The sequence below is a fragment of the Salvelinus alpinus genome, chromosome 31 (genome assembly GCF_045679555.1).
Source record: "Salvelinus alpinus chromosome 31, SLU_Salpinus.1, whole genome shotgun sequence".
Taxonomy (NCBI): domain Eukaryota; kingdom Metazoa; phylum Chordata; class Actinopteri; order Salmoniformes; family Salmonidae; genus Salvelinus; species Salvelinus alpinus.
In genome coordinates this window covers 30336712-30362692 of record NC_092116.1, presented here as the reverse complement: position 1 = coordinate 30362692, position 25981 = coordinate 30336712, and the positions used below count along the sequence as shown (strand labels likewise).

At 45.2% G+C, this 25981-nt stretch overlaps 1 protein-coding gene and 1 long non-coding RNA gene across 2 annotated transcripts; one reads left to right on the top strand and one right to left on the bottom strand.

Moving 5' to 3' along the window:
* The first annotated feature begins 748 nt into the window (after positions 1-748).
* On the top strand, positions 749-19461 carry LOC139561108 (transmembrane protein 179B-like). The gene is made up of 5 exons (XM_071377974.1): positions 749-1518; positions 9578-9774; positions 11799-11936; positions 15893-15971; positions 18511-19461. Exons 1-5 carry the CDS (start codon positions 1420-1422, stop codon positions 18649-18651), a joined length of 654 nt encoding a protein of 217 aa, XP_071234075.1. The 5' UTR covers positions 749-1419; the 3' UTR covers positions 18652-19461.
* Positions 19462-22078: 2617 nt separating this feature from the next.
* On the bottom strand, positions 22079-24953 carry LOC139561107 (uncharacterized). Its single transcript, XR_011672060.1, has 3 exons — positions 24472-24953; positions 22685-22840; positions 22079-22605 (listed from the first exon to the last, which is right to left on the bottom strand). It is a non-coding gene; the product is annotated as an uncharacterized lncRNA (long non-coding RNA).
* Between the last annotated feature and the right edge of the window lie 1028 nt (positions 24954-25981).

Here is a 25981-nt window from a genome sequence, read left to right as displayed (position 1 = left end):
CAAGAGTGAGTTCGTGTTTAAGTTCATACTCAGCACTGTCAACACTTTGTATTCAACACTTTTATAAACCATAAAATACGTGTTCTTTCTCTTTACACTCAGCTCTACAACAAGCAGTGCAGCAGTAATGACGTTATTATTAGCGGCCTGGGTCTTTTGTAATATCGAGGGAATATTTCACTTTCTCTGTTCATAGGAGTAACAACATTTAATTTGTACACGAGGCAGAAATAACGTGGTTCGACACTGAGTTTTGCCATCACCAGGAAGACGGGACCTGCATGTACAGTAGTCACGTGTGCACATTGTGTTCACTTCCTTTGCCAGTTAGTCAGTTATAGATCATTTGTAGTCAACAATGGGGGAGTGACTGCTTCCGACAAGGGCACAACATGTATACATTTCTAGACCTCTTTGAAAAGCCAGTCAGGTAAAGAGCTTTTTTTTTTGTCTTAAAGGGACAGTGTTGTATTAGACAAGCTTGAATAAGCTATGTAGCCAATAGGCAGAGCGGAGCATAATTGGTCTGATTCTCTGTAATAATGGTATGGGAATAATAATGCATTTTATTTTGGCAAGTGTCTTGCAATTGTCTTGCATCAAACAACACAACACCAGGTCCAGTCACCTCCTTGTCTGAAGCAGAAGTGGATAAACAGGTTAATGTCAAGCCCTATATGTTATTTTTCAAAAGTCTCATGGACTGTAGTCCTACATTGAACACCACACATTAGCTGTTACTGTAGGCTGGTATACCAGACTGATGCTCTCTCTAGCTCTGTCCCGACCGAGCCCCCCCACCCCCACACACACATATTGCACCTGTAGAAAAACAGCAACCACCACAATTTTTACATTATTCACACCAGGACAGGGCAGGTCAAAATATTTGCTCCAGATAATATTTTAGTTTGTAGTGGAAATGTCTCAATGTCTCAACTGTATCGAATGCGCGCTTCCGAGCCAGTTACAGAACGCGGGTATAAACGGTTGGAGCGCGTCCCCGCTACGTCTTGTCAGTCAGTGTTGTATTTTTGGCGAGCCTCCAGCGACTTTTGTTGGTTAAAGAGGTTAGCAGCTACTGTTCAGGTTGCCATTGGGGAGTTTTGCCAACTGTCCGAGAGTTTCTATGGTTTTGATAGCATTTAGTGAGTTTTTCCACAAACATTCTGCCGCAAACGAGAGTTGGAGAAGCTGTCTGTGCAACGGAAGTTACAGCAACAGCGCGCAGGCAGAGAAGCACAAGGGGAGGGGTGTGCGGCGTGGGAGAAGGGACGGAAAACGCTACGTCGAGGACTGCAGCTGTGCCATAGCAAGGCAGATTGGTGCTGTGACGTCGTCGCGTCAACTGAAAAAACAACTGCTTGCTGTCACGCGGTCCGGTAGACAGCGGTGAGAGAGGGCTTGAACAGGGGGACCATGATGGTGATACCGTGGCTACTTCTCCTTGAGATGGGCTTATACGCCAGTTCTTTCGTGTGTGGGATAGTCGCGGCATCTTCTCTCACTATCGTACAGGTAAGAATAAAGTTATAACTTTGTCGCAGTTGCACAAGTTTTGCTTTGATTGACTTTCCAAGTCGACATTTCTTTATTGGAATCACCTGATGGGCAAAATAATTTCACTGGGGGAGTGTTAGGCCTAACTATGGTATGTCTTATGGAGCGTCTGTACATAGTAGCTAACTTTTATTATCGCAGCAGAAAATACCTGTTGTAGAATATGGAGGTTTTCCTTAACTTCCTAAAAGCCTTAACCCAGATAGTTACAGTTTGACAAGGGGCTCCCCCAAAAAACACGCTACTTCGATACAGCTACGACCGGAAGTGATTTTTTTCGTTGAATGTTAGGAGAGCGTTTTCCCTAACCATAATTTAATTCTCTTAACCTGCAGCGTTAATTCTCTTAACCTGCTGTCTTAATTCTCTGAACCTGCTGCGAAAACGTCACTTCCAGTCGTAGTTTTATCGTGTTTTTAGGGTTAATAATCATTGGGTTAAATCACACTAACTACGAAAACAAAGTGAAAGTACAGTTTGTTCTCTACAATGGCAGGTTGAGAGAGTGAGAAATGAAACGGCATGAAACTGTCCAGACTTGTCTAATGACTGTTACATTTTTTCCGCCAAAATAGTGACGCTCATAAAGTACAGGAAAACACTTGTGACTCAGTGTTCTTTCGACCAAACAAGACCAATATGGTGATTATTAGTTCAAGTTAAACGGACAATTCACAAAGTTTACCCGACAATACAGTTGACGTCTCTCTCACAAACTAGGCTACTTTCACAGTTTGACCTATTCCTAACCTAGGCCTACTGTAACAGACCAGGAAGTGTAGCTAAAGATGGTGACTGAGTCGTCACTAGCTTCTATATTCACAAACCCGTCCATTTCTAAAAAATGTATTTGCTTTGTCTTTTTTTTGGGGGGGGCGGGTGGGTTGTTACAGGTACAATATTCATGTCAATGTACACTTAGTTTATACCACATGTACCCACCAAAAAAGAGAGAGAAATTATCATATTGATCACAGGATTGTGTATGTAAAGAGGAACAAAAAGAGGTGGGAATTGCACTTCTTAAAATGAGATTTAAACCTAACCTTAAAGCGAAACTAAACCGCTAGACTGTATTTGGGGTGTTTTTCCAGTTTCCCTACATAATCATAAGTGATGAGAGCTTTTTCGGACATTTAGGAGTGATGAGCGTATCAAATTGTATTAGTCACATGCGCCGAATACAACAGGTAGACCTTACAGTGAAATGCTTACTTTACAAGCCCCTAACCAACAATGCAGTTAAAAAAAATAATATATGAATTAGAGAAAAGTATCAAGGAATTAAAGAGCAGCAGTAAAATAACAATAGCGAGACTATATACAGGGGGGCGCCCGTACAGAGTCGATGTGCGGGGGCACTGGTTAGTCGATGTGCGGGGGCACTGGTTAGTCGATGTGCGGGGGCACTGGTTAGTCGATGTGCGGGGGCACTGGTTAGTCGATGTGCGGGGGCACTGGTTAGTCGATGTGCGGGGGCACTGGTTAGTCGATGTGCGGGGGCACTGGTTAGTCGATGTGCGGGGGCACCGGTTAGTCGATGTGCGGGGGCACCGGTTAGAGGTCGACCGATACCGATTATAGGAGGACCAAAAAAGCAGATACCGATTTCTTTAAAAAAACATATTTTTAAAAATGTATTTATTTACTTGTAATAATGACAATTACAACAATACTGAATGAACACTTTTATTTTAGCTTAATATCAATCAAATTTAGCCTCAAATAAATAATGAAACGTGTTCAATTTGGTTTAAATAATGCAAAAACAACGTGTTGGAGAAGAAAGTTAAAGTGCAATATGCCATGTAAGAAAGCTAACGTTTAAGTTCCTTGCTCAGAACATGAGAACATATGAAAGCTGGTGGTTCCTTTTAACATGAGTCTTCAATATTCCCAGGTAAGAAGTTTTAGGTTGAGGTTATTATAGGAATTATAGGACTATTTCTCTCTATACCATTTGTATTTCATAAACCTTTGACTATTGGATGTTCTAATAGGTACTTTAGTATTGCCAGTGTAACAGTATAGCTTCCCTCGCTCCTACCTGGGCTCAAACAAGGAACACATCACATAACTAAATATGCAGGTTTAAAAATATATACTTCTGTGTATTGATTTTAAGAAAGGCATTGATGTTTATGGTTAGTGACATTCGTGCAACGATTATGCTTTTTTCGCAAATGAGCTTTTGTTAAATCATCCCCCGTTTGGTGAAGTTGGCTGTCTTTGTTAGGGGTGGCAGGGTAGCCTAGTTGTTAGAGTGTTGGACTAGTAACCGAAAGGTTGCAAGTTCAAATCACAGAGCTGACAAGGTACAAATCTGTCGTTCTGCCCCTGAACAGGCAGTTAACCCACTGTTCCTAGGCCGTCATTGAAAATAAGAATTTGTTCTTAACTGATTTGCCTAGTTAAATAAAGGTAAAAAATCAATTATCTTTACAGTTCTCAACGAGCCAGGCGGCCCAAACTGCTATACCCTGACTCTGTTGCACAGAACGCAAGAGAAGTGACACAATTTCCCTAGTTAAAAGAAATTCATGTTAGCAGGCAATATTATCTAAATATGCAGGTTTAAAATATATATACTTGTGTATTAATTTTAAGAAAGGCGTTGATGTTTATGGTTAGGTACATTGGTGCAACGACAGTGCTTTTTTCGCGAATGCGCTTGTTAAATCATCCCCTGTTTGGCGAAGTAGGCTGTGATTCAATGATAAATTAACAGGCACCGCATCGATTATATGCAACGCAGGACAAGCTAGATGAACTAGTAATATCAACCATGTGTAGTTAACTAGTGATTATGTTAAGATTGTTTTTTATGAGATACGTTTAATGCTATCTAGCACCTTACCTTAGCTCCTTGGCTCCTTGCTGCACTCGCATAACAGGTAGTCAGCCTGCTACGCAGTCTCCTTGTGGAGTGTAATGTAATCGGCCATGATCGGTGTCCAAAAATGCCGATTACCGATTGTTATGAAAACTTGAAATCGGCCCTAATTAATCGTCCATTCCGATTTAATCGGTCGACCTCTAGTTGAGGTAGTATATACATGTAGGTAGGGTTATTAAAGTGACTATGCATAGATGACAACAGAGAGTAGCAGTGGTGTAAAGAGGGCGGGGGCAATGCGAATAGTCTAGGTAGCTATTTGACTAGATGTTCAGGAGTCTTATGGCTTGGGGGTGTAGAAGCTGTTTAGAAGCTTCCTGGACCTAGACTTGGTGCTCCGGTACCGCTTGTCATGCGGTAGCAGAGAGAACAGTTTATGACTAGGGTGGCTGGAGTCTACCGTCTGTAGTGCCTTGCGGTTGGAGGCCGAGCAGTTGCCATACCAGGCAGGGATGCAACCAGTCACGATGGTGCAGCTGTAGAACCTTTTTGAGCATCTGAGGGCCCATGCCAAATCTTTTCAGTCTCCAGAGGGGGAATAGGTTTTGTCGTGCCCTCTTCACGACTGTCTTGGTGTGTTTGGAACATGTTAGTTTGTTGGGGATGTGGACGCCAAGGAACTTGAAGCTCTCAACCTGCTCCACCGCAGCCCCGTTGATGGGAATGGAGGCATGCTCGGTCCTCCTTTTCCTGTAGTCCACAATCATCTCCTTTGTCTTGATCACGTTGAGGGAGAGGTTGTTGTCCTGGCACCACACGGCCAGGTCTCTTACCTCCTTCCAATAGGCTGTCTCGTCATTGTCGGTGATCAGGCCTACCACTGTTGTGTCATCTGCAAACTTAATGAGGGTGTTGGAGTCGTGCCTGGCCGTGCAGTCGTGAGTGAACAGGTTGTACAGGAGGGGACTGAGCACGAACCCCTGAGGGGCCCCCATGTTGAGGATCAGCGTGGCGGATGTGTTGTTACCTACCCTTACCACCTTGGGGGCGGCCCATCAGGAAGTCCAGGATCCAGTTGCAGAGGGAGGTGTTTAGTCCCAGGGTCCTTAGCTTAGTGATGAGCTTTGAGGTCACTATGGTGTTGAACGCTGAGCTGTAGTCAATGAATAGCGTTCTCACATAGGTGTTCCTTTTGTCCAGGTGTAAACTCACCTCGGTATATCTGAAATGAATTGATCCAGAAGTTGAAGTCAACAGTTTATTGGTTTCTGATGCAGCTGGAATCATTTAGTCACTTGTCAGTACATTTTGTAAAAAAAAATCTATATATAAAACATTTGATCAAACAACGTTATATACATATGTACAACAGCTAGCAATATCTAGACATTTTTGCAGTTGTGAGCATACTAGACACTATATTATACTACATCAGTCTGAGTATGGATGTTTTGTTGGTTCCAGAATGTTCCAGGCAGGTTCCAGAATGTTCTTCAGCTGGTGAACCTCATCTTGTTGGCCAATGGCTGCTGGTCTGGCAGAACTCAATGGGCTCCACTTTGTCTCTTGCCAGCCCCCCTGCAGTCTTTTCCTCTTCTGAGTCAGATGTTGTTGAGCTTGTTCCCAGCTGAAAGCTTTCATCCAATGGGTCTACAGGATCTGTACTACCTAAAGCTGGTGTCGAGGTCAGCAGGATGAGTCTGTAGGACAAACGCCAGTCAGTGATTAACCAACATTTTACTACTTTGCCCCCATCAATACACACTTAGTTTAGTAGGATGGAGGCTCCTATAGCTGTATGGATCTGTTACTGCTACAGTTTAGTAGGATGGAGGCTCTATAGCTGTATGGATCTGTTACTGCTACAGTGTAGTTTAGTAGGATGGAGGCTCTATAGCTGTATGGATCTGTTACTGCTACAGTTTAGTAGGATGGAGGCTCTATAGCTGTATGGATCTGTTACTGCTACAGTGTAGTTTAGTAGGATGGAGGCTCTATAGCTGTATGGATCTGTTACTGCTACAGTTTAGTAGGATGGAGGCTCCTATAGCTGTATGGATCTGTAACTGCTACAGTTTAGTAGGATGGAGGCTCTATAGCTGTATGGATCTGTAACTGCTACACTGTAGTTTAGTAGGATGGAGGCTCTATAGCTGTATGGATCTGTTACTGCTACAGTTTAGTAGGATGGAGGCTCTATAGCTGTATGGATCTGTAACTGCTACAGTGTAGTGTAGTAGGATGGAGGCTCTATAGCTGTATGGATCTGTAACTGTTACAGTGTAGTGTAGTAGGATGGAGGCTCCTATAGCTGTATGGATCTGTAACTGCTACAGTTTAGTAGGATGGAGGCTCTATAGCTGTATGGATCTGTTACTGCTACAGTGTAGTTTAGTAGGATGGAGGCTCTATAGCTGTATGGATCTGTAACTGCTACAGTGTAGTTTAGTAGGATGGAGGCTCTATAGCTGTATGGATCTGTAACTGCTACAGTGTAGTTTAGTAGGATGGAGGCTCTATAGCTGTATGGATCTGTAACTGCTACAGTGTAGTGTAGTAGGATGGAGGCTCTATAGCTGTATGGATCTGTAACTGTTACAGTGTAGTTTAGTAGGATGGAGGCTCTATAGCTGTATGGATCTGTAACTGTTACAGTGTAGTGTAGTAGGATGGAGGCTCTATAGCTGTATGGATCTGTAACTGCTACAGTTTAGTAGGATGGAGGCTCTATAGCTGTATGGAGCTGTAACTGCTACAGTTTAGTAGGATGGAGGCTCTATAGCTGTATGGATCTGTTACTGCTACAGTGTAGTTTAGTAGGATGGAGGCTCCATAGTTGTATGGATCTGTAACTGCTACAGTGTAGTTTAGTAGGATGGAGGCTCTATAGCTGTATGGATCTGTAACTGCTACAGTGTAGTTTAGTAGGATGGAGGCTCCTATAGCTGTATGGATCTGTTACTGCTACAGTGTAGTTTAGTAGGATGGAGGCTCCTATAGCTGTATGGATCTGTTACTGCTACAGTTTAGTAGGATGGAGGCTCTATAGCTGTATGGAGCTGTTACTGCAACAGTTTAGTAGGATGGAGGCTCTATAGCTGTATGGAGCTGTAACTGCTACAGTTTAGTAGGATGGAGGCTCTATAGCTGTATGGATCTGTTACTGCTACAGTGTAGTTTAGTAGGATGGAGGCTCTATAGCTGTATGGATCTGCTACTGCAACAGTTTAGTAGGATGGAGGCTCTATAGCTGTATGGAGCTGTAACTGCTACAGTTTAGTAGGATGGAGGCTCTATAGCTGTATGGATCTGTTACTGCTACAGTGTAGTTTAGTAGGATGGAGGCTCCATAGTTGTATGGATCTGTAACTGCTACAGTGTAGTTTAGTAGGATGGAGGCTCCTATAGCTGTATGGATCTGTTACTGCTACAGTGTAGTTTAGTAGGATGGAGGCTCTATAGCTGTATGGATCTGTAACTGCTACAGTTTAGTAGGATGGAGGCTCTATAGCTGTATGGATCTGTTACTGCTACAGTGTAGTTTAGTAGGATGGAGGCTCTATAGCTGTATGGATCTGTAACTGCTACAGTGTAGTTTAGTAGGATGGAGGCTCCATAGCTGTATGGATCTGTAACTGCTACAGTGTAGTTTAGTAGGATGGAGGCTCTATAGCTGTATGGATCTGTTACTGCTACAGTGTAGTTTAGTAGGATGGAGGCTCTATAGCTGTATGGATCTGTTACTGCTACAGTGTAGTAGGATGGAGGCTCCATAGCTGTATGGATCTGTTACTGTAAGTGTGTATTTTAATTTGAAGGTTTCTTTCTTGCTGATTTAAAGACGAGGGCCATATGTTTTGAAAGCCGTATCGCACGCGATGATTATTTACGTTTTAGAACACAGCTTTGGGATTGTAGTTGAGATGAGCCAGTTGTGGGCGACGTGAATGGCTGAGAACTGTAAGGGAGAATGCAAAATGCTGCCAAAGGTTTGAGCTAATTTATGCCTAGCTCCAGTAATATTTATTTACTCGACGTGGAGTCATGGAAAGATTTAGCAAAGGTGACTTACACTCGTTCCTAGTGCAGAGCTTGATGTTGATGGGATTAGAACACAGGCCAGTCACATTAGCCTCTGCGGTAGTTAGCTAGTTCGCTAAGTTAGCTACGTCCGTACCTCTGCTCAACTTCTGGATACGGTAATTGATGACATGACTGTACTTGCGTGTAGTTTGTACATCCAGGTACTGAGCACCACGCCATGACTAAACGTAACAGTTGTTGTCTACACAAAAATAAATGGTTATTCACAAGCTGATGTTCTAGGAACGAGTGGCTGGTCCAGTGAGTAACGTTAGCTACCTGTTGATACCCATTCTCAAATGGATCCACCTCGACAGGGGGCGGTACTACATCCTGAAGTCGCTAGGAATTCTGGATATTGTGGTTTGCTTACAACCAGGAAATGTAGATGGCCTGTTTCTAACAGAGATGCAAAAGCTGCATGTGGTCAGGAAATTCAAAAGAAAATTGCACATGTGAATTTCTTTTTTTGGGGGGGGGAAGTCAGAATAGTAAAATACACAATGTGCAATTATGACATGTTGTTTGTGCATCAGCAGTGTTATGTCAGTCACTTGACAGTCAGTCAATTAGCTATGTCAGCTAACACACATGATATGGCTAAGTTATCTAAACTCATTATCATGGTCGAATTACTGGCCCGGGGGGGGGGACCCGTTTGTTAGTCTCACTCACAGCTATGTAGGTAGACTACTAATGTACTAAACCGATGCTCTCTCTCTCCAGGGTAGTTTCACAGCTATGTAGGTAGACTACTAATGTACTTAACTGATGCTCTCTCTCTCCAGGGTAGTTTCACAGCTATGTAGGTAGACTACTAATGAACTTAACTAATGCTCTCTCTCTCCAGGGTAGTTTCACAGCTATGTAGGTAGACTACTAATGTACTTAACTGATGCTCTCTCTCTCCAGGGTAGTTTCACAGCTATGTAGGTAGACTACTAATGTACTTAACTGATGCTCTCTCTCTCCAGGGTAGTTTCACAGCTATGTAGGTAGACTACTAATGTACTTAACTGATGCTCTCTCTCTCCAGGGTAGTTTCACAGCTATGTAGGTAGACTACTAATGTACTTAACTAATGCTCTCTCTCTCCAGGGTAGTTTCGGGGGGCTCTGTATGCTGTATGGAACAGTGACCCACAACTCCTCATCAGACTCCATATTGGTCCAGACCTCCAGTTCTCCTTCTCTCTGTTACTTTGTCTCTGCTATCTCAGTCTGTGTAGCCGTGTTCTGTTTCTCTATATCCCTGTACTGGATATATACATGCTGCCTGGATGGAGGGGTTAACAGGTGAGTGTGTATGGGGGAAGGGGGGGGGGGGGTTGTGTGTGTGTGTACGTATGGTTGATGGCTGTGACACAACTTACTGTATGTCCTATGAGACTTTCTGAGTGTGTGTCATGCCGAGACTTTGTAAAACCATCCATTTAACTTAACCTCATGATATCCTGCTCCTTCAGGAAAGTGTTCAGACCCTTTGGCTTTTTCCACATTTTGTTACGTTACAGCCTTATTCTAAAATGGATTAAATATATAAAACATCCTCATCAATCTACACACAATAACCCCATAATAACAAAGCGAAAACAGATTGTTTGAAATTTTAGCAAATTTTTTGCAAATAAAACAGACCTTATTTACATAAGTATTCAGACACTTTGCTATGAGACTCGAAATTGAGCTCAGGTCCATCCTGTTTCCATTGATCATCCTTGAGATGTTTCTACAACTTGATTGGAGTCCACCTGTGGTAAATTCAATTGGACATGATTTGGAAAGGCACACACCTGTCTATATAAGGTCCCACAGTTGACAGTGCATGTCAGTGCAAAAACCAAGCCATGAGGTCGAAGGAATTGTCCCTAGAGCTCAGAGACAGGATTGTGTCGAGGCACAGATCTGGGGAAGGGTACAAAAATGTCTGCAGAATTGAAGTTCCCCAAGAACACAGTGGCCTCCATCATTCTTAAATGGAAGACGTTTGGAACCACCAAGATTCTTCCATGAGCTGGCCGCCCAGCAATCAGGGGAGAAGGGCCTTGGTCAGGGAGGTGACCAAGGACCCGATGGTCGCTTTGACAGAGCTCCAGAGTTCCTCTGTGGAGATGAGAGAACCTTCCAGAAGGACAACCATCTCTGCAGCACTCCACCAATCAGGCCTTTATGGTCGAGTGGCCAGACGGAAGCCACTCCTCAGTAAAAGGCACATGACAGCCCGCTTGGAGTTTGTCAAAAGGCACCTAAAGGACTCTCTGACCATGAGAAACAAGATTCTCTGTTCTGATGAAACCAAGATTGAACTATTTGGCCTGAATGCCAAGCGTCACGTCTGGAGGAAACCTGGCACCATCACTTCGGTGAAGCTTATGCTGTTGGGATATTTTTCAGCGGCAGGGACTGGGAGACTAGTCAGGATCGAGGGAATGATGAACGGTGCAAAGTACAGAGATGCTTAATGAAAACCTGCTCTAGAGCGCTCAGGACCTCAGACTGGGGTGAAGGTTCACCTTCCAACAGGACAACGACCCTAAACACACAACCGAGACAACGCAGGAGTGGCTTCGGGACGAGTCTCTGACTGTCCTTGAGTGGCCCAACCAGAGCCCGGACTTGAACCCGATCGAACATCTCTGGAGAGACTTGAAAATAGCTGTGCAGCGACGCTCCCCATCAAACCTGACAGAGCTTGAGAGGATCTGCAGAGAAGAATGGGAGAAACTCCCCAAATACAGGTGTGACAAGCTTGTAGCGTCATACTCAAGAAGACTCAAGGCTGTAATCACTGCCAAAGGTGCTTCAACAAAGTACTGAGTAAAGGGTCTGAATACTTATTTAAATGTAATGGTTCAGTATATTTAATACATTTGCTAAAATGTCTAAACATGTTTTTTGCTTTGTCATTATGGGGTATTGTGTGTAGATTGATGATTGGGGGGGGGGGATCAGATTTTAATCATTTTTAGAATAAGGCTGTAATGTAACACAATGTGGAAAAGGACAAAGGGTCTGAATACTTTCCGAAGGCACTGTATGTCTGAATCTGACCGTGTGTGTGTCATGCCGAGATGTTCACATTTTGAAACCATTCTACCCATAATTCAACATTCCGCAATGTCTATGTAACCTTATGACCGGTGTGTGTTTCCAGAGAGCGTGTATGTAACCTTATGACCGGTGTGTGTTTCCAGAGAGCGTGTATGTAACCTTATGACCGGTGTGTGTGTTTCCAGAGAGCGTCTATGTAACCTTATGACCGGTGTGTGTGTTTCCAGAGAGCGTCTATGTAACCTTATGACCGGTGTGTGTGTTTCCAGAGAGCGTGTATGGCTGAACATGAGCCTGGTGGTGTGTGGAGTCTTTCTCTTCTTCCTCCTGGTGACGGGCTGTGTGTTGAAGGTCGGAAGAGACTCTCTGTGTGACTCTGTCCTACACGCTGTCCCCAAAGTCACCAGGTACCATAACACGTCTAGATTCACAACTTCTTCATGTTAAATCTGTGGTTACTGCTACTACCAGTACAACAACAACAAAATTCCGTACAGTTTTTATCCCAATAATGCTAAATAAAAATAAATAGTAACACAATAAAATAACAATAATGAGGTTATATACAAGGAGTAGCAGTTCTGAGGCTATATGGAGGGGTACCAGGTGGTAATGAGGCTATATGTAGGGGTACCAGGGGGTAATGAGGCTATATGTAGGGGTACCAGGGGGTAATGAGGCTATATGTAGGGGTACCAGGGGGTAATGAGGCTATATGGAGGGGTACCAGGTGGTAATGAGGCTATATGTAGGGGTACCAGGTGGTAATGAGGCTATATGGAGGGGTACCAGGGGGTAATGAGGCTATATGTAGGGGTACCAGGGGGTAATGAGGCTATATGGAGGGGTACCAGGGGGTAATGAGGCTATATGTAGGGGTACCAGGGGGTAATGAGGCTATATGGAGGGGTACCAGGTGGTAATGAGGCTATATGTAGGGGTACCAGGTGGTAATGAGGCTATATGGTAGGGGTACCAGGGGGTAATGAGGCTATATGGAGGGGTACCAGGGGGTAATGAGGCTATATGTAGGGGTACCAGGGGGTAATGAGGCTATATGTAGGGGTACCAGGGGGTAATGAGGCTATATGGAGGGGTACCAGGGGGTAATGAGGCTATATGTAGGGGTACCAGGGGGTAATGAGGCTATATGTAGGGGTACCAGGGGGTAATGAGGCTATATGGAGGGGTACCAGGGGGTAATGAGGCTATATGGAGGGGTACCAGGGGGTAATGAGGCTATATGGAGGGGTACCAGGTGGTAATGAGGCTATATGTAGGGGTACCAGGTGGTAATGAGGCTATATGGAGGGGTACCAGGGGGTAATGAGGCTATATGTAGGGGTACCAGGGGGTAATGAGGCTATATGTAGGGGTACCAGGGGGTAATGAGGCTATATGTAGGGGTACCAGGGGGTAATGAGGCTATATGTAGGGGTACCAGGGGGTAATGAGGCTATATGTAGGGGTACCAGGGGGTAATGAGGCTATATGGAGGGGTACCAGGGGGTAATGAGGCTATATGGAGGGGTACCAGGGGGTAATGAGGCTATATGGAGGGGTACCAGGTGGTAATGAGGCTATATGGAGGGGTACCAGGTGGTAATGAGGCTATATGGAGGGGTACCAGGTGGTAATGAGGCTATATGGAGGGGTACCAGGTGGTAATGAGGCTATATGGAGGGGTACCAGGTGGTAATGAGGCTATATGGAGGGGTACCAGGGGGTAATGAGGCTATATGTAGGGGTACCAGGGGGTAATGAGGCTATATGTAGGGGTACCAGGTGGTAATGAGGCTATATGTAGGGGTACCAGGTGGTAATGAGGCTATATGTAGGGGTACCAGGTGGTAATGAGGCTATATGGAGGGGTACCAGGTGGTAATGAGGCTATATGTAGGGGTACCAGGGGGTAATGAGGCTATATGTAGGGGTACCAGGTGGTAATGAGGCTATATGGAGGGGTACCAGGTGGTAATGAGGCTATATGGAGGGGTACCAGGTGGTAATGAGGCTATATGGAGGGGTACCAGGTGGTAATGAGGCTATATGTAGGGGTACCAAGTGGTAATGAGGCTATATGTAGGGGTACCAGGTGGTAATGAGGCTATATGTAGGGGTACCAGGTGGTAATGAGGCTATATGGAGGGGTACCAGGTGGTAATGAGGCTATATGGAGGGGTACCAGGTGGTAATGAGGCTATATGGAGGGGTACCAGGTGGTAATGAGGCTATATGGAGGGGTACCAGGGGGTAATGAGGCTATATGTAGGGGTACCAGGTGGTAATGAGGCTATATGTAGGGGTACCAGGTGGTAATGAGGCTATATGTAGGGGTACCAGGTGGTAATGAGGCTATATGGAGGGGTACCAAGTGGTAATGAGGCTATATGGAGGGGTACCAGGTGGTAATGAGGCTATATGGAGGGGTACCAGGTGGTAATGAGGCTATATGTAGGGGTACCAGGTGGTAATGAGGCTATATGTAGGGGTACCAAGTGGTAATGAGGCTATATGTAGGGGTACCAGGTGGTAATGAGGCTATATGTAGGGGTACCAGGTGGTAATGAGGCTATATGTAGGGGTACCAGGGGGTAATGAGTCAATATGTAGGGGTACCAGGTAGTAATGAGGCTATATGGAGGGGTACCAGGTGGTAATGAGGCTATATGTAGGGGTACCAGGGGGTAATGAGGCTATATGTAGGGGTACCAGGGGGTAATGAGTCAATATGTAGGGGTACCAGGTAGTAATGAGGCTATATGTAGGGGTACCAGGTGCTAATGAGGCTATATGTAGGGGTACCAGGTGGTTGAGGTAATATGGAGGGGTACCAGGTAGTAATGAGGCTATATGTTAGGGGTACCAGGTGGTTGAGGTAATATGTAGGGGTACCAGGTAGTAATGAGGCTATATGTTAGGGGTACCAGGTGGTTGAGGTAATATGTAGGGGTACCAGGTAGTAATGAGGCTATATGTTAGGGGTACCAGGTGGTTGAGGTAATATGTAGGGGTACCGGGTAGTAATGAGGCTATATGTAGGGGTACCAGGTAGTAATGAGGCTATATGTTAGGGGTACCAGGTGGTTGAGGTAATATGTAGGGGTACCAGGTAGTAATGAGGCTATATGTTAGGGGTACCAGGTGGTTGAGGTAATATGTAGGGGTACCAGGTAGTAATGAGGCTATATGTAGGGGTACCAGGTAGTAATGAGGCTATATGTTAGGGGTACCAGGTGGTTGAGGTAATATGTAGGGGTACGAGGTAGTAATGAGGCTATATGTTAGGGGTACCAGGTGGTAATGAGGCTATATGTTAGGGGTACCAGGTAGTAATGAGGCTATATGTTAGGGGTACCAGGTAGTAATGAGGCTATATGTAGGGGTACCAGGGGGTAATGAGGCTATATGTAGGGGTACCAGGTAGTAATGAGGCTATATGTAGGGGTACCAGGGGGTAATGAGGCTATATGTAGGGGTACCAGGTAGTAATGAGGCTATATGTTAGGGGTACCAGGTGGTTGAGGTAATATGTAGGGGTACCAGGTAGTAATGAGGCTATATGTTAGGGGTACCAGGTGGTTGAGGTAATATGTAGGGGTACCAGGTAGTAATGAGGCTATATGTAGGGGTACCAGGTAGTAATGAGGCTATATGTTAGGGGTACCAGGTGGTTGAGGTAATATGTAGGGGTACCAGGTAGTAATGAGGCTATATGTTAGGGGTACCAGGTGGTAATGAGGCTAATATGTAGGGGTACCAGGTAGTAATGAGGCTATATGTTAGGGGTACCAGGTGGTTGAGGTAATATGTAGGGGTACCAGGTAGTAATGAGGCTATATGTTAGGGGTACCAGGTGGTAATGAGGCTATATGTTAGGGGTACCAGGTAGTAATGAGGCTATATGTAGGGGTACCAGGGGGTAATGAGGCTATATGTAGGGGTACCAGGGGGTAATGAGGCTATATGTTAGGGGTACCAGGTGGTAATGAGGCTATATGTAGGGGTACCAGGGGGTAATGAGGCTATATGTAGGGGTACCAGGGGGTAATGAGGCTATATGTAGGGGTACCAGGTGGTAATGAGGCTATATGTAGGGGTACCAGGGGGTAATGAGGCTATATGTAGGGGTACCAGGGGGTAATGAGGCTATATGTAGGGGTACCAGGGGGTAATGAGGCTATATGTAGGGGTACCAGGGGGTAATGAGGCTATATGTTAGGGGTACCAGGTGGTTGAGGTAATATAGACCTCTCTTTCCTTTAGATGTCATCTTTTCTGAATTGTGTGGGCAGTAGTAGTTTGTAAACTGTGTCAACATTCCTCTAGAAAATGTTTAAATTCTGGATTTACTCCCATCTAGATGTGAACAGGCTCAGTCTAGGACCTGGATCAGTCCTTACACGGGAACTCAGTTCTACACTGGACTGTACAACGCTGGGGTCAGTATTAACACAGTACTACTCTGGACTGTACAGGGCTGGGGTCAGTATTAACACAGTACTACTCTGGACTGTACAGGGCTGGGGTCAGTATTAACACACAGTTCTACACTGGACTGTACAACGCTGGGGTCAGTATTAACACAGTTCTACACTGGACTGTACAGGGCTGGGGTCAGTATTAACACACAGTTCTACACTGGACTGTACAGGGCTGGGGTCAGTATTAACACACAGTTCTACACTGGACTGTACAGGGCTGGGGTCAGTATTAACACACAGTACTACACTGGACTATACAGGGCTGGGGTCAGTATTAACACACAGTTCTACACTGGACTGTACAGGTCTGGGGTCAGTATTAACACACAGTTCTACACTGGACTATACAGGGCTGGGGTCAGTATTAACACACAGTTCTACACTGGACTATACAGGGCTGGGGTCAGTATTAACACACAGTTCTACACTGAACTATACAGGGCTGGGGTCAGTATTAACACACAGTTCTACACTGGACTATACAGGGCTGGGGTCAGTATTAACACACAGTTCTACACTGGACTATACAGGGCTGGGGTCAGTATTAACACACAGTTCTACACTGGACTATACAGGTCTGGGGTCAGTATTAACACACAGTTCTACACTGGACTATACAGGGCTGGGGTCAGTATTAACACACAGTTCTACACTGAACTGTACAGGGCTGGGGTCAGTATTAACACACAGTTCTACACTGTACTATACAGGGCTGGGGTCAGTATTAACACACAGTTCTACACTGGACTATACAGGGCTGGGGTCAGTATTAACACACAGTTCTACACGGGACTATACAGGGCTGGGGTCAGTATTAACACACAGTTCTACACTGGACTATACAGGTCTGGGGTCAGTATTAACACACAGTTCTACACTGGACTATACAGGGCTGGGGTCAGTATTAACACACAGTTCTACACTGGACTATACAGGGCTGGGGTCAGTATTAACACACAGTTCTACACGGGACTATACAGGTCTGGGGTCAGTATTAACACACAGTTCTACACTGGACTATACAGGGCTGGGGTCAGTATTAACACACAGTTCTACACTGGACTATACAGGGCTGGGGTCAGTATTAACACAGTTCTACACTGGACTGTACAGGGCTGGGGTCAGTATTAACACACAGTACTGGACTGTACAGGGCTGGGGTCAGTATTAACACACAGTACTGGACTATACAGGGCTGGGGTCAGTATTAACACACAGTACTGGACTGTACAGGGCTGGGGTCAGTATTAACACACAGTACTGGACTGTACAGGTCTGGGGTCAGTATTAACACACAGTACTGGACTGTACAGGGCTGGGGTCACTATTAACACAGTTCTACACTGGACTGTACAGGGCTGGGGTCAGTATTAACACACAGTACTGGACTGTACAGGGCTGGGGTCAGTATTAACACACAGTACCTGACTGTACAGGGCTGGGGTCAGTATTAACACACAGTACTGGACTATACAGGGCTGGGGTCAGTATTAACACACAGTACTGGACTGTACAGGGCTGGGGTCAGTATTAACACACAGTACTGGACTGTACAGGGCTGGGGTCAGTATTAACACACAGTACTGGACTGTACAGGGCTGGGGTCAGTATTAACACACAGTACTGGACTATACAGGGCTGGGGTCAGTATTAACACACAGTACTGGACTGTACAGGGCTGGGGTCAGGATTAACACACAGTACTGGACTGTACAGGGCTGGGGTCAGTATTAACACACAGTACTGGACTGTACAGGGCTGGGGTCAGTATTAACACACAGTACTGGACTGTACAGGGCTGGGGTCAGTATTAACACACAGTACTGGACTGTACAGGGCTGGGGTCAGTATTAACACACAGTACTGGACTATACAGGTCTGGGGTCAGTATTAACACACAGTTCTACACTGGACTATACAGGGCTGGGGTCAGTATTAACACACAGTTCTACACAGGGCTGGGGTCAGTATTAACACACAGTTCTACACTGGACTATACAGGGCTGGGGTCAGTATTAACACACAGTTCTACACTGGACTATACAGGTCTGGGGTCAGTATTAACACACAGTTCTACACTGGACTATACAGGGCTGGGGTCAGTATTAACACACAGTTCTACACTGGACTGTACAGGGCTGGGGTCAGTATTAACACACAGTTCTACACTGGACTATACAGGTCTGGGGTCAGTATTAACACACAGTTCTACACTGGACTATACAGGGCTGGGGTCAGTATTAACACACAGTTCTACACTGGACTGTACAGGTCTGGGGTCAGTATTAACACACAGTACTGGACTGTACAGGTCTGGGGTCAGTATTAACACACAGTACTGGACTGTACAGGTCTGGGGTCAGTATTAACAGAAAGTAATGACGTCAGATCTCATTAACAGAGACTATTATTTGCTTCTACTCTCTCCCTCTTTCTACTCTCTCCCTCTTTCTACTCTCTCCCTCTTTCCGCTTCTCTCCCACTTTCCTCTCTCCAGACAGCAGTGTGGGTGAACTTCTTTTTCTGGATTCTGATTGGCGTACTGGTGGTGATCCAGAGAGGTCAAGGGTCAGATTCCAGAAGGATGACACCCTCTGAGACCGAACGTTTTTTCCCAGGCCAGGCCCAGCAGCAGTGACTCATAACCGTCTCGCTGTACGACCTGTTGACGCTCACACACAAACACACATATCTATCACTCCTCACTGTCTGACCTGCAAGAGAATGAATTAACCTTAGTGTGTGTGTGTGTGTGTGTGTGTGTGTGTGTGTGTGTGTGTGTGTGTGTGTGTGTGTGTGTGTGTGTGTGAGAGAGAGAGGCTGTGTAGGTTTCTCACAGTCGTTCTTCTTCTACTGTTCCTGGGCTCGGTGTGTATGTGGACCTCTGAGTACTGCAGACTAGTGAAGCAGAGATGTTCTACAATGGAATACAGTATATTACATAGTGTCACTGTAGGGGTTCACCTTGTTTTGAAACTGTTTTACTGAGAACAATTAATTTACCTTTGTTAAGCTCTTATACATTTCCCTGTGGTCCCTCCATCCGAAGTCCTTTCATTCTTCCTGTATTTAGGGAGAGAGGTGTGTGACTGGCTAACAGGGACATCCAATTGTCTCAGATAATATCTCTCCGTGTGTGTCCACTCAGGACCACAGACAAACCAAGTCAGTCGGCATTGTCACACTGTCCTACGCAAACACACACTAAGATTCCTTCCTGGCTACTCAGAAGCTAAGCAACCATTTTGTTACTTCATTCCCTTTCTGCCTGCAATTATTTGTACTTTTTATTTTATTTTTATGAATATTGAAAAGCATAAATGTGTATTTTGATTTGAATGAGGTTTTGTTGATGTTCTTTTACAGAAGTTTCTAAAACAGTTATCGACCAATAACAGTAGGTGTGAGCAGAGCATCTTGACCAATAAAGATGCATTGGTTTGTCAGATATCCTTCCCTTTTTTTATTGTAGTTTCCATCAGAGACACCTGATCTCTCCTCTACGACATGAGGGAAAGGCTACTGTAGGCCAGACAGATGTTTACATGCTGTTTCTTTACATCGCTAAGCTACTGTAGGCCAGCCAGATGTTCACATGCTCTCTCCCAGGCTGTTTCTTTACATCGCTGAGCTACTGTAGGCCAGACAGATGTTTACATGCTCTCACCCAGGCTGTTTCTTTACAATGCTAAGCTACTGTAGGCCAGCCAGATGTTCACATGCTCTCTCCCAGGCTGTTTCTTTACAATGCTAAGCTACTGTAGGCCAGACAGATGTTTACATGCTCTCTCCCAGGTTGTTTCTTTACATCGCTAAGCTACTGTAGGCCAGACAGATGTTTACATGCTCTCTCCCAGGCTGTTTCTTTACATCGCTAAGCTACTGTAGGCCAGCCAGATGTTTGCATGCTCTCTCCCAGGCTGTTTCTTTACATCGCTAAGCTACTGTAGGCCAGACAGATGTTTACATGCTCTCTCCCAGGCTGTTTCTTTACATCGCTAAGCTACTGTAGGTTCTGCTCCGTAAAACTAAATGAACATGACTCCAGACTGTATAAAAGTCTGTCAAATGTGGCATTAGCCTTTTTCTGTGTGTGTGTGTGTATATATATATATACACGCACGCACTACTGTTCAAAAGTTTGGAAATGTGCTTGTTTTTGAAAGAAACGCCACTTTCTATTCTGGTTAGAGCCAGTTTGCGCTGTTCTGTAAAGGGAGTAGTACACAGCGTTGTACGAGATCTTCAGTTTCTTGACAATTTCTCGCATGGATTAGCCCTCATTTCTCAGAACCAGAATAGACTGACGAGTTTCAGAAGAAAGTTCTTTGTTTCTGGACATTTTGAGCCTGTAATCGAACCCACAAATGCTGATGCTCCAGATACTCAGCTAGTCTAAAGAAGGACAGTTTTATTGCTTCTTTAATCAGGACAACAGTTTTCAGCTGTGCTAAAAATAATTGCAAAAGGGTTTTCTAATGATCAATTCGCCTTATAAATGATAAACTTGGATTAGCTAACACAACATGCCATTGGAACACAGGAGTGATGGTTGCTGATAACGGGCCTCTGTACACCTATGTAGATATTCCATTAAAAATCAGCCGTTTCCAGCTACAATAGTCATTTACAACATTAACAATGTCTACACTGTATTTCTGATCAATTTGATGTTATTTTAACGGGGGGAAAATGTATTTCAAAAACAAGGACATTTCTAAGTGACTCAACTTTTGAACGGTAGTGTGTGTGTATATATAGCTAGTGTGAGAACTGGTCTTAAAGCAGCACATCTATTGATTAGGGATGGGAGATGAGGTTCGCTATATACAGCGGTATGTGGACACCCCTTCAAATGAGTGGCCGGCTATTTCAGCACACCTGTTGCCGACGGGTGTAAAATCGAGCACACAGCCATGCAATCTTCATAGACAAACATCGGCAGTAGAATGGCCTTAATGAAGATCTCAGTGACTTTCAACGTGGCACCGTCATAGGATGCCACCTTTCCAACAAGTCAGTTTGTCAAATTTCTGCCCTGTTATTGTGAAGTGGAAGGCCACACAAGCTCACATAACGGGACCGCTGAGTGCAGAAGCGCGTAAAAATCGTCTGTCTGTTGCAACCATTGGCGGCTGCTGAAGGGAGGACGGCTCACAATAATGGAGTCAATGGAAGGGTATCAATCACATGGAAACCACGTCTTCGAAGTGTTTAATGCCATTCCATTTACTCCATTCCAGCCATTATTATGAGACGTCCTCCCCTCAGCAGCCTCCTCTGGTTGCAACACTCACTAACCGGTTCAAAACCTCCTCTGGAAGCGATGTCAGCAGGAGAACTGTTCGTCGGGAGCTTCATGAAATGGGTTTCCGTGGCCGAGCAGCCGCACACAAGCCTAAGATCACCATGTTCAATGCCAAGCGTCAGCTGGAGTGGTGTAAAGCTTGCCTCTATTGGAGTCTGGAGTAGTGGAAACACGTTCTCTGGAGTGATGACTCACGCTTCACCATCTAACAGTCCAACCGATGAATCTGGGTTTTTTGCGGATGCCAGGAGAACACTACATGTCCCATTGCATAGTGTCAACTGTAAAGTTTGGAGGAGGAATAATGGTCTGGGCTGTTTTTAATGGTTCAGGCCCCTTAGTTCCAGTGAAGGGAAATCTTAATGCTACAAGTATACAATGACATTCTAGAAAAGTACGTACTTCCAACTTTGTGGTAACAGTTTGGGGCAGGCCCCTTCCTGTTTCAGCATGACAATACCCCGGTGCACAAAGCCAGGTCCATACAGAAATTGTTTGTCGATCGTTGTGAAATAACTTGACTGGCCTGCACAAAGCCCTGACCACAACCCCATCAAACACCTTTGGGATGAATTGGAACGCCGACTGCGAGCCAGGCCTAATCACCCAACATCAGTGCAAGGGGGGACCAACTACATATTAATGCCCATGATTTTGGAATCAGATGTTTGACGAGCTGGTGTCCACATAGTTTTGGTCATGTAGTGTAGCGTGATGGTTAGTGATGATAAATAGGGTTAGAGAACAGGAGACGGTGTACGTTGTTAAAATAATTATTTATTTAACTAAAGTCTGCCAGACTTATTTCCAAGGGTGTGTTCACACCGGGACTCCATCGCAGCCTTGGTTTCCAGCTGTTCTCCTCTCTACCTCTCTCTCCTTTCTCTTCTCTCTCTCCCAGTTCCTCCCCCTTTTCCCCTCTCCCTTCTCTCTCTCTCTCTCTCTCGGTTCCTCCCCCTTTTCCCCTCTCCCTTCTCTCTCTCTCGGTTCCTCCCCCTTTTCCCCTCTCTCTTCTCTCTCTCTCTCCCCCTTTTCCTCTCTCCCCTCTCTCTTCTCTCCTCTCCCCCTTTTCCTCTCTACCCTCTCTCTTCTCTCTCTCCTCTCTCCCGGTTCCTCCCCCTTTTCCCCTCTCTCCCGGTTCCTCCCCCTTTTCCTCTCTTCCATTCAGAGTGTCTTGCTGAGTTTCCGGTGCATTCTATCACTGGCCTCCATCTGAGCCTTGGTATCCAGCAGTTCTTCTAACTGTCTTCTCATCCAGGCCATATCCAGCTGGGTGGCTTGACACTGTTAAATCAATCAATCAATCACTTATCTGTCTACATATATAAATAGCGATCCATCCACAAATCAATCCACACCTCACCTGTTCTCTCAAGCAGGCCGACTCCTCCCTCAGTGCGGCGGCGGCCACGGCTAGCTGCTCACTACGCTCCCGACACTGGGACTGCATCTTAACTGCGTCGGTTAAAAGGGACTCGATGCTCACTGCTACGGATTCACACTGGTCCTTAGACATGGTCTGAAGAGAGACGGAGGGATGTGGAGAGAGGAGGAGAGGAAAAAGGCATTTAGAGACTAGTCCTTTGACATGGTTATGGTGGTGATGGTTGGACTACACAGGTGGAGAGAGAGAAAGTCCCCAGATAGGATAAAGGTAAAGAGAAAAAAAAGCTTCACATCTACAGCAGTGGTAGCTCGACATGTCCGTCTGTGTAACTCTCTAAACACTGGACACACACACACTGGAAACAGATTCACAAAACACTTGTTAAGAAGCTTCTTAAGATAGGAACTATGTGCAATTCCTCAACATCTTAAGATATCATTTTCTTAAACGCTCATATCTTCTTAGAAACTTCTTAACTATCTATGTACGTAAGAATATTGCTGCTAGGCAACCGATCTAGCTAGCTATGTAGCTAGCAATGTCAATTGCGTTAGCATATTTATTACCGAGATTACTGTTCTAAAACATGTTCTTGGGTTTAAAAGAATCAATACTGAAACTTTCAGGTTAAGTTTGTGAGTGAATTAAACATGATAAATGGCTTTTATGAGCGTATTTTCTCAACGCCCTGAGTTCAACATGAGGCTTTAACCATCTTGGAATAAATAAACATTTCCAAGATGAAATCAAACAACTTTATTTTCAAGAATCATATTTCTTCTTTACTTTAATTGCTTATGTTTCTCCTTAAGCAAAAAGTTAAGAACATTTCCAAAAACTTCATGAAGAATATCAACTTAGCTTAACTTCATAAATCTATAGTTAAATGTGTGTGGGCAGTTAAGACATTTTGTTCTTAAGGTTTTGTGAATCTGGTTACTGGACCCCATACGTCCAGAGCTTAGCCTGGCATCTGAAGCTTACAGGGGCTTGTCTCTCCCCAGCAAGCCCCTGGCATAACAACCAGGTGCAAGCCTGACCGGCCCCATAGTGTGTGTCCCACATTTAAAGAGCTTTAAACACAAACACATATGTGAGCTGAGGGATGATACCTATCTAGGGCTCACAGCATTTAATCGACAGTGTGTGCGTGCGTGTGAGTATGGTGACGCAGACAGAGACACAGACAACCAGGTCACGCCCTCTAACCTGTGTACAAACAAGATCACCGTCTGGACAACCCTAGCAGAGTGTTTTATAGAGCTGGGACATCTTTTAGAATGTAGAGTAGTGTTCCAATTCTAGATGTTCAGTCACATGACATTATTTGTTAATGGTGGCGTTGCCATGGCTGCCATAGAATGGTGTAGGGTCATGTAAATGACTCATAATGCAGAAACCTCATTGGTCCAACTATAGTAGTTGTTCACCTAGCAGTAGCTAGATGCTGTAGTCGGGGGGGGGGGCATCAGTCAAACACGGAATATTAAATACTTCAGATAGAACTGACTGAATGATCCATGAGGCTAGAAGTGGCCTGAAAGAGGCTTACTCCTGGCTTATCTAGCGTAACCCTTCATCCCCCTCTCTCTCTCCCTTTTTTTGTGTGGCTTTGACACATAAATCAAATGTACAAAAACAACAAAGACATCTAAAATAAAATGAATTTAGTCAATAGCAGGATTCACACTAGCCCTTTTGTATTCATTCATTTGTTCCGTTGTCATAGCAGTTAACAAGACTTTGACGACATTAAAGCTTACCAAAAATGACAGGTGCCTTTTCAATATGGAGCACCTTGTTCAGGTAGATCCTCAGCTCGTTTTATTCTCCTGTTTTCTGGACGTTCGACTCAACACCGTCTCTCTCTCTCTCTCCTTCAATGATCTGTCTCTTCCGTCACCAGTGTCTTTCTTCTCTCCCTTGAACATGCCCGATACTCGACCGCACGTTAATCCCACCAGATTAGAGAGAGAGACAGAGAGAAAGAGAGCGCAGTAAGCTCCTCTACAATCCATTTAAATATCCAGGAGACACGATATAAGTAAACGAACAGGTCCAATCAAGATCCTGGTTATTAGGCTTACAGCAAATTAGGCCCTCTGCTGTTGCTTCATTTCACAGCTAGAGGGCGCCAGTCACAGCACAAAAAAGTATTAAAAGATATTTAGCCAGTGGTGCTAGACATTTTCTATATAAAATGATAAGTAGCATATTGTTTTTAAACAGGTGCCTGTTTTTCTCCTTTGACAATACAACAGCTGATTTCAAACGGGGCAAAAATGAATTATTCTGTAAAGTACTCAGGTAGGATACTCTCGTGCTTCCTCAGCGGAAAGAGGCGATCGAGGAGGGGTGGACAATCTTCTGTCCTACTAACAAATTGACCCTCTCCTCGACCACCCATCGAAGAAGTCACACTGACTGACACATTGACTTCAATAGAGATCATGTCCAAATAGACCAGAATGGTATAGCAACATCAGAGAGAGAGGGGGAGAGGACAGACTAGGGTCCCCCAGCCGCATCATAATTCACACGGGCACAAACGACCTGAGGGCCCAGCAGGCAAGGGTGGCCACAGCACTCAAGGGAGTGATTGAAAAAGCTTCTTCCACTTTCCCCAACGCACAAGTGGTTATCTCCACCCTGCTACCACGAAAATACTTTCACCCTGCCACCATACAATGGGTGAATGCAAACATTTCCCGGGACTGTGCCTCAAAACCTAATGTATATCTGGCCCACGACTCCAAGGCAGCAATCTAAACTTTTGCCAGGACCCTGAAGGACGTCACCCTCAACCGTAGCCCTAGCACCACACACAGGAGCAACAGAGCAACGGACACCCCGCACAGACCAACAGAGCAACGGACACCCCGCACAGACCAACAGAGCAACGGACACCCCGCACAGACCAACAGAGCAACGGACACCCCGCACAGACCAACAGAGCAACGGACACCCCGCACAGACCAACAAGACAACCTCCCAGACCTGAAGGACCTGCACTGAGAGAACCCACGCCAAGAGGACCTACACCCAGACCACAGCATCACCAGCCACACCCCAACCAGCTGAGACCACCCCAAGCAACCCACGCCCTATATAGCCCACCCCATGTCAGACCTATGCCCCTTCTGCCCACCCCATGCCCCCCGCCCCAAAGGCAAGGACCTCAACATGACAGCAGGACATATGTCCAGGCTGTGAGCAGAGCAACAGGCTCAACCCCCGCTATTACACCCCCCCAAGCCCCATCCTGCGACCTAA